This window comes from Chroicocephalus ridibundus, chromosome 3 (genome assembly GCF_963924245.1).
Source record: "Chroicocephalus ridibundus chromosome 3, bChrRid1.1, whole genome shotgun sequence".
NCBI lineage: Eukaryota > Metazoa > Chordata > Aves > Charadriiformes > Laridae > Chroicocephalus > Chroicocephalus ridibundus.
In genome coordinates, this window is record NC_086286.1 from 106,169,443 (window position 1) to 106,179,315 (window position 9,873).

Below are 9,873 nucleotides of genomic sequence, written 5' to 3' on the forward strand. Positions count from 1 at the left end.
TAAAATTTAAGATCATTTTTAAAAAAATAAGTTAGCGTATAAAAATGAGGCTGATTTCCCTACAACATTCTGTTTCTAGGATATATATTTCAAAAGAATCGAAGTACCAGAACCATATGGATGTATATGATTTTCACACACATTTTCTACAAATAAGGCAGAAGGCGTTCTTGTAGTGTAAATTCTCTGTGTCTTCGGCACAGTAACTGTAGAGCATGGCAGAGCAGAAACAGTCAAATTCACTAACAGGAATATTTCTGTCAGCACATTTATTATAGGACTTCCTACCATGGCTGTTACTGAGACAAGCCCTCTTGATGTTAAGGAAAGAACTCAAAATTTTTAAATTGATCCAAACCAGAAATTCAGGAATAGTCAAGTAGATCTGTTCAAAACTGAGTTTTGGATCCCAGGTAGATCCTAATTTATTTTGGTTTTAAAGTTGTTTCCAGGGATCAGAATGGGGATTAGGGGAAAAACTCTGGATTGAAATATGAGATCGAAAGTGACACCCAGTCATTTAGTATTCCAGCCAAAATAGATTAGCGGAGAACAGTGACAGAGAAGCCTCCAGTCTTGTCAACTTTGAAAAGAGCCCTGGCAAAAGAGCAATACTAAATGGGACCAGAGCCACTACACAAGTCAGATGGGACCAATAGAGCTTTACCTTTTCCTGGATTCTTGCATTGCTTCATGAGCCAAGGTGCGTGCCCTCCTGGCACAGAGCCTACATGTCGTTTTTCCCAAGCCAGATGATTCATAATAAGCAGCCTGTCTGGAAGCAGCCCTTCAAATATAAAAGACATTGTTATAACCCAGCAATTCTGCTAAAACATGAACTCACAAAAGTCAAAGAAATTACTTTAAATGAGCTGAATACCATGACTGAGCACTGTTCAGTGAGAAACCTACTTTGCATTCCTCACTAACTGCACTAGGGTGCTGATTTTTACTTGTCCTTTAAGGGCTCAATGCCCATCATCTGTCACTGGGGATCATTAGGCATTTTATTTCATTCGGTTCTGTTAAATTTATACTTATCTCGGTCTCCAATCATTCAAATGCTATGATAGCACTTTAGTGAATCACGAGGGTACCAGCCTGTCTAATACACAAATCATACAGAATCCCTGTAACATTGTCTGTTTCCGAATATTCCTGCCTTTCTATACTTCACATAACCTTCTGCATAAACTCTTCTCTTTCATAAGGGAAGCTGGACAAGCTTGACAGCCAGCTAGGCCAGCTAGGCTTCTTAATTACTGAGGAGGAAGGACAGTGATTCTTAAGCAACCAAGATTCAAAGCTCCAGGCTTTGAGATACAAAGAACATGTACCTTGTGGCTAAAACTCTGAGATTTCACATCAGAGGAGTTAAGCCTTTATTTAATTTTCAAAAAGGATATTGAATGACAAAAACTATGACCAGGAATAGCCAACTTCAGGAGAAGAAGTATCCTCATGTTATATGGAAGAATGGGTAAAAAACTGTTCCTATGATTAAACTTCACGGCATTTTCTCTTAAGTCAGAATTTCAATTGGAGCCTAAAAGGAAGAATTTCCAACTCGGACATAGTAAATAGGACAGATCCTGAGCTAAAAGGTCTGCATAGGTGAGTTGCAACGTAGCTAGAAAGTCTAGCTATGCTTGTGGGAGACTATAGAGCAGGAGCATCTCAATGGAAGGAAGTGGAAAACTACCATTCTGAATACACCATAATTATAGGGGGCAGAGTGGGAAGCTAAATATCTTGATCCTAAGACCTGAGTAACCAAAAGAGAAACCTCTCTATGCTCCGTATGTGAAATACATGGCACTTACTTTCTTGCTGCATATTCCTCAAGCACATATCTTGTCTGAATGTTGCGATAGGACTGATCAAAGTGCTTGTGCCTCCTCTGGTAAAATGGCAACGCTACTGACGACATACTTCAGTTTGTTACAATCAGTAATTCCTGCAGTAATTTCAATGTAATGAAATCACATTTAGCCATAGATTTCAGACACTCGGGTTTGATATTTTTACATACATACACATATGTGTGTACATGTACAAATGTACAAAATTCCATCAACTTATGACAAATAGAACCATCAATGATATACACGGGCACCTCAGGATGTATTTTATTAGCCACACAGTGAGCCACAGAATCATAGATGATAGAGCTAGAAGAAAATTTGTTGGATCGTTTTCCCCTTTTGTGCAGATGTCATTTAACACTGCCATAAAAATTTCTGGGGATGCAAACTGGATAGCTTTTGGGGCATTTATAGGTGTTTCAGCTCTCCACTCTTCAAACCTCTTACTTTGTCCCCTGTTGCAATTTATGCTCACTGTTTCTTGTTCAGTTCACCATGACAACAAAAAACAGATTGTATTCACCCACCTTTGCAGCAGCCTGTTGAAGATTTTTTCGCATCTCCTTTCACTCTCTTGTTTAAACTAAACTAAACAAAGCTGCCTCATCCAATCTTTACTCATTTTCTAGATTTCCAATCATTCTGGTTGCCCTCCTGTGGACTTTCTCCAAAGCATGGCATAGTTTGATCAGTATTTGGATAGAAGGTTCTCAGGAACGTTCAGGGAGCTCCCAGAAGCAGTGTGGGTGGGAAGAGCACGTTTACCACTGAGTTGGAGTTAAGCAAATACCCAACCATGATATTGACATTCCCAACCATGTCAATAAAACTCCAGAAACTGGGGCACAGGCAGAGGCATGGCCTGGGACCCACCTGGGGGCTACCCACGGGAAGTGAAGCAACAGCAGCTCATCCAGGGGCCATATTCAGCGGGTGTCAGGGTCCTGAGGCCAGCAATGGACCTGGCTGGCCCTGCCCAGCTTCCTCCAGGTCTCCCTCAACCCTACACAAGGCCCAGGACCCCGTGTCAGCCCTGCCCCAGCAACACCACAGCAGGGCTGGTCTCCAGCTCCTCGCAGCCTGGCCCTGCCCGGCCATGGGCCCTGACAAGAAGAACCTGCCCGTGATGGAAATCCTCAAACCCACACCAAAAGTCTGCATTTTTCATGAGAAGTCTCGTAAGTAGGCAGCCTCATGACACGTATAAAATGAAAGCTCAAAGGGATTTGAATAAAAATCCTATAAACTCATTTAATTACAACATGACCTCCTCTTACTTAATTTCAAAGGCACTGGTACTGACCAGTTTTAGGCCATGTTCTGTTTCCTATCAAATACCTGGAGATATGTGCTCTGGGGACAAAAAAATGAACAATACTCATGTTAAAAATCAATTACTAGCCATTTCAGGAAAAAAGTAGTTTCTGGTAAAATGAGGTCTAGTTCAAAATTGAAAAAATTCAGTCACTACTTCATTGTCAACTTTCAAATTCCATGTAATTTTTTTGGTTTCATTAATCTTTTTACTGTATGAAAAATACATGCAATCAATGTACTCTAATAAAATATTGCTGAAAATAGGTTTTTAAATGCTTATTACTTACTCTGAAAGCAATGATGTTTTCTGTCACATAATGGAATTTTTATTAGTATCGCATGTTTTGAAAAATTGTTTTGCAAAATCCCCATTTGAGAATGGAAAGCAATGAGAAAATTGTTGAAAAATTACATATATTATCAAGACTTTTGCATCAATTTTTAAAGTGTTGTTAATTTTTTTCTAATTGTATTACTATCCAGTTTGTACTTGCAGTAGAAATGGTTTCCTACATTTCATTATTCTTGCAATTTATTCTTGCAAAATGAGAGCTATATTTCTTATACAACATGTCATATTTTTAGAAAGAAGAATGTAAGATGTTTCAGTGAAAGACTTCAATTCTTAGTTTAGCAAGTCACTTCATTTTGTATGTTTGTTTGGCAATTTTGTGTAAACTGTATAAAATTAAACCGAAATTAATTTTAAAAAAACACATATTTTATAGGCTAAGAAATCAAACTTTTAACATGGTAAAATATCTATAAATACCAGATTTCCAGCATACAGTATTTACCAAAAAAAGGAAATGCCAGTTATTGATTAAGTAGTGTAACAAATTCCAGCTATGTCTGATTGATAGTTTCAGGTATTCAAAAGCTGAGTCAGATACCCCCAAGTCATGACATTCTCACATCAGCTAGTTTTACTTTTCCAAGAAAAAGGTCTCTGCAGGAAAAGACAGTAGATATATTTAATAGCAGATACATCTTATTTTAAAAAGTCACGAGACCTGAAGAGATGAGTTTTTACAATTTATCGCCTGATAACTGCATCTTCTACATGACCTATAGTTACCTTTTCAATCCTTTTTCACGAGATCTGAGAATGATAAGTCATGCGTTCAGGAATTAAAGTTTTAGGCAAAATACCAGACACTGCAAGACAAAAATAAAAACGTTTACAACATTACTATAGGACATTAAAGAAATATATTACCACATTTCTAGAGAAATAAAAAAGTTAACTAGACCCAAGTTAGTACAGAGATGCTATCTCAGTTAGGTGCCCTCATGTAATGCTGAGCTGATATGGACCTATTAACTCATCATACGACACGTTGTCTTAGTTACATTAACACAGTTACACAGATCCATGAACAGCCTTGGCTTCTCCTAGTTTTAGTATCTGTACGTAACATTACGCTATACCTGCAGACATCAAATACTGGTTTCCCTCCTGCTGTCTAATGGTGTGACTATTGTGTGTATGAAATTTGACTCCCTCCTTAGTTTGTACGTTAACTGGACAGTTAATAGTATAACGTTCCTTCTTTTCTATTTTTAATTAGCCCTTTCACTTAAGTGAAGGTGCAAAGGGCAAACCCACAGATTAAGCTGACTCAGCTGTTAAGTGCTACTCATGTTTACATGTGGCCCAGTTAAGTAATCCTATGAATTTATCAACATGTAATTTATGTGTTGCTATGTATATAACTCCAACTGAGATCTGACGTATAAGGGTTGCAGAGTAACGCCCATGTGTCCGGATGGATCACAGTCTGCGTTATTTTCATTTTTGAGGTAGAAGAAAACATCTTTGCCATTTACAGTTCAGCCTTTTCCCTTAAATGTAAAACTTACATTTTAATTACCATATTTTCTTCTATTAATCAGCACCCCGGGTTTCCCAAAATGTGGGTTCAGATATTTTTCACATTTATCCAAACATCTTTAGAATAGGAACAAGCATAGACCTCCACTTCCAGCCTCCATACAAGCAATTAACTGAGCTTGTTAGCAGCCAGACTCATTTTGCCTTCTGTTAACACAGAGGGGAGCTGCCTGGCAACAATTCCAAATGTAATAATCATCATCAGTTAATTGCAACGATGCTTGCAGAGTATGTATTTAATACTTAATAGTGCTGCAAATACAAGTATCTGAAGAGCAAAATCACAGCCCCACTGCAAAAACCAGCTTCAGCAGAGTCTACCGAGCATGTAGAGTATCTTGAGTTCGTGATAAGAGAAGTTTCAATTGTCTTCCTAGGAACAATGAGTTGACTGTTTTCCCAGTTTTCCACTGATACACATTTATGTGAGATGATTGAAATATATACTAATATTTAGTCAACCTATCACTAACAGAGTTAGACAACACGATCTGCAGATGACAGCTTAGCCCCACTGATGTTATCTGCTTCAGTGAACCAAGATTCTACTACTGGCAGTGGATGAAGACCTAATTATATTGGCATGTCAATTGGTGGAACTGACCCAACAGCAAGATGCAGGCAGTGGTCTGGCAGAGGCATTGGGAAAAAAAAACAAACAAACAAACAAAAAAAACCCCACACTTTTCCCAATGGGAAATTGCAAAGACAACAAAAAATGCATAAATAGGCCAGGAGAAAGACAAAATAGCTTTCTGGATATCTATGACACAATGAAAAGCAAGTCTCAACTTTTATTCACCAGGTTCTACTGGTATGTGACTACAAGAGGCACAGAGAACTTGCTGAAATATTTGACCTGTGTGTCAAAAACAACCCTGAACTTCACCCATCCATGCAGATCCTATTAAATTCCCTGGATTTCAAGAAATAGACCTAGAATTACAGGACAAGATGGTCCTAAAACACTTATTCTCTCATCTGACTTTTACTTCTTTGGTGGAACACAGCACCAGTGTACTCCTACTTCATTAGTATTATTATTATTCCTCCTGTTTATTTCTATGACTTTAAATGCTGGGGACATCAGCAGGACCCAAAATGCATTAATCTATGTTCTGTACGAACCACCCAGAAGACTATTAAACCCAAATAAAAATATTGTCAGCCAATACGTCATTAAGGATTAATGATAGAAAATACAAATGAATCAGACTGGTCAAATAAGTTTACACAAATCTACATTTCCATATGTTTAGTAGCATCTATATAACAATTTATACTTGGTCATGACTAAAAGACAGAGTTCCCAGGATAGGATATGCATAGTTTCATGCCATAGTAATACTGACCTGAATAGAAAGCAATAATCTAGGACCACAAGACTAGGGGTCACATTCTTGAGCGGAGAAGCCAATGGTCTGATATAGGCATTGTTACTTTGATAAGTGAGTTAATTTAAGATTTAAAGGACAGGCAGTAAATTCTAGCATGATCATTCACTTAGCCTCAGAGAGCAGGCACACAACCAAATAAATTGATGGATAGGACTGACAAATGCCATGGGAAGGAGAACACGGTTGTACTCACCATAGATAGACAACTTGCATTCCTAGACTCAGGAGGTTCCTGTCATGAGCGATGCACTATACAGCATGTACTTTCTCTGCCTGACCTGTCAACGCTATACCATGCAATATGCATTTTCTTTGCTCGTCTCTGTCCTTGACCATCTGCAGAAGTGCCAAAAATGATTTGTGGGTTCTTGCCTGCCCTCACGTAGCTTATCCTCCTCATTCTGGCTGAAAGATCAGTATGTCCTGCTCCTACATGCATATCCTCATTCTTGATCTTCCTCTGTGTCTCATCTTCCTTAAATATCTTTGACCAATTGTATTGACTTGAGCGTTTGTCCTGTTTTTCCCATGACGTAGACATTGTTTCCTCTACCCGTCTGTAGTTCTGCCTGTTGTTCTACACATCAGTCAAAGTTAAGTGGTTTTAGAAAGCCCTGTTTTGCCAGCTTATACTTCCATGGTATTTAGCTGATAAAATATGTTTAATTCCATACCACCTATATACCACAATGAAAGATAAAAGGTAAAGAAAAAACAAACCACCACCTTCGAGTCATCAGTTGCTTCTAATGACCAGTTTAAAGAATTACCATATTGCCTCAGAAAACATGTGATCCTTTCCAGATGGTTATATCCATTCTGTAGAGATTGCAGTAGACAATAACGTAAGAACATTTTTTTCCCAGCAAACTTACTTTGGTGGAAAACTTGTAAAACCAGCATGAATCATTACACTGCTTGTAGACACTGCAGTAAACCAGAATGGGATGTAGAGGCTCTCGTAACCTTTTCTTCATTTCGGTAATAAACTTCTAAAATGCTAATATGTCTATCCAGCCTTTTATCTCTGTGTGCATGAGTGTATTTAAATTTTACAAAGAAAGTCACATTCTGTGTATGAAAAAGGACGAACTTAAAAAAGTCACACAATCTACTGTCATTTTAAGATGCTTCTGTCTTTCCCATTGAAGAGTTTTGTTCTTCTGCATAGTAAGAATTCAGTTTTAACTTTTTTGACAGCAGAATACAAATGCTTCTGAAATTAAAAAAAAGTATATGGAATTCTCATTTACCTAAACCATATGGAATGCCAAACATTACTCAGCAAGCTTTGAGATCCCTTGTCTTGTCTTTTCTTTTCTGACGTCTTTATCTGCCTCATAGCTGGTCTAACATTTTACTGATCGTACCTCCTTCGTATGGAAATAGCAATATCCTAGTTTCACAAATCGGTTTCAAACAGAACTGTTTGAAAACCAAACCGAACTGTTCTCTTCTGGAGAACAGATTCAATCTGGTTCAAATCATCTCTGGAAGTACATGCATTATTCTTCTCATTAAACCTAAAAATGGAGTTCTCTCATCAATTTCTAGTGTTCTGAATGTCCAGCAAAGCAACATTTTCAAAGAGCTGATGGTGTCTATTCTTTATTAATAATTTCATATGTTTTGAATAAGTAGGCTTTTAACTTTTCACTACATCAAATGATTCTGCTTGCATAGACTTACAGGTAGATTAAGCAGTTTAATGCAATCATTTGGCTACAGCACATGTATTATTAGAATGCACACCTTGACCTTGTAATAGTCCCTGCATGGTTTTCTTCACCCTCTAGCCATAACAGTTAGTGAGGAGGCAATTTGGAATATACCACGGGTGGTCACGGTCATGGTCATAGCCACAAGCCTTGATGGAGTTAACCACCAGCTATGCTCTGCAGCAAATAGGTACAAGGCAGGGCCATAGGTACCCTTCCCTCAAGTGAGGTCATTGTTGTGGAAGGGAGCACCAGTTCCTGCATTGTTGTGAGTCTAAAAAACGTAATTTTGGCTTTTCTATGACTCTCATGATGGGAGGGAGTGGAAGCCCTCAGTTTGATTTCTCTTGCCATATCCTTGTTAAAAGCTAAACTGTATATAGTCCAGAGAGAATACTTGCGTAGACACTGGGAATTAAATTAGGCTGAATTTGGCCACATTAACTTGAAACTTTGGTGTCCTAACACTCCAAATGCACAAAGAGTCACAACATGTTCCCATAAAGTTTTAAGATTTCCCTTCACTTGGAGGGTGTACTACATCCCTTCAACTGGATAGCAAGGAATGTGAGACTGTGAGATAATGAAATTTGGTCACTTCCCATCATCCCAACCTTCATTATCCTTCATTATGATACTTTCATTGGCTCACAGGTATTATCAACACACAGAAGCAGTTTCAAGAGCACGAACATGATTTCCCAAGACTCTATCAGTGGTATTTAGCTGGAATTTCCACATGGCACAAAACACATCACGTAGCCCAGGGCAATGCAGGCACCAGAAACGCACCTTCTGAAGACATTTACTTGAGAGTATGGTAGACAAAAAATAAAAGAATTTTTTGCCATAGCTACGTACTATTCTTCAGCATGCCAAATAGTTTTGACAGCTACTGTAGGATTTTATGCTTCATTATTTATGCAAATACTTCAGATAAATCATGTTTTGTCTCTTTATACAGTATAAGAACACAAGAAAGGGCATTGCCAACATATGTGCAATTGGAGAAGCGCATATATCAATAGAGCTATGGATTGGTATAATGTAGTTCTTTATATGCAGACAGAAACAGAGGAAATGTAATACATAATAAAATCAAGCTGACTATGCACAGAATAAAACAATTCTACTTTACTTTTTTGTTTGTCTTTTCATGAATCAATCTGTGTCCTGCTTATTGCTTGTTTTCCCCAAGGAAGGCAATTTATTTTTTACAGAAAAGCACCCAACACCCTGCTACAATCATTCCCATTTGTTCTGAGCAAGAAAAACCTAGATGAAAAAAGGACTTACCAAGGGATACAGAAAAATTGCAAAGCAAAGAGGAAGACCAGCCTTTCCCAGCTTAGTAAACTCTGGCTGAGGAAAATAAAAATAATTCCCCTCTCTAAAGGCTACTGCCCCTTCACTCCCATTTAAGGGCAGATGCAATGCTATATTTAGAACTAACCAAGTGATTCTCCCAAAACTGAGGTCAGCCTAATAGGCAATAAGGGTGTGATATCAAGGCAGATGAAAAGCCCTAGCCCGTACACGGTTTTATACTGTATTTTAATAAAAGATAGACTTCATTCCTAAAAAAAAAAGCAGTTGTTTATGTTAAAAGTGGGGTTTCTTTTCCCAGCAACACCAAGCACATAGGAAACAGTTTAATGTCAGAAAACAGTTTAAACTTTTTA

General features: G+C 38.0%; 1 protein-coding gene across 2 annotated transcripts in view; it reads right to left on the reverse strand.

Moving 5' to 3' along the window:
* The window catches only part of MYOM2 (myomesin 2), a 79,661-nt gene extending 70,054 nt beyond the window's left edge, over positions 1-9,607 (reverse strand). For both annotated transcript variants that reach the window (XM_063330349.1, XM_063330348.1), the window contains exons 1-4: positions 9,488-9,607; positions 4,261-4,340; positions 1,824-1,957; positions 668-787 (exon numbers count right to left, since the gene is read on the reverse strand). In XM_063330349.1, the coding sequence (XP_063186419.1) occupies positions 668-787; positions 1,824-1,930 (227 nt within the window). In that variant the 5' untranslated portion in view covers positions 1,931-1,957; positions 4,261-4,340; positions 9,488-9,607. The remainder of the gene's footprint in view (positions 1-667; positions 788-1,823; positions 1,958-4,260; positions 4,341-9,487) is intronic.
* Between the last annotated feature and the right edge of the window lie 266 nt (positions 9,608-9,873).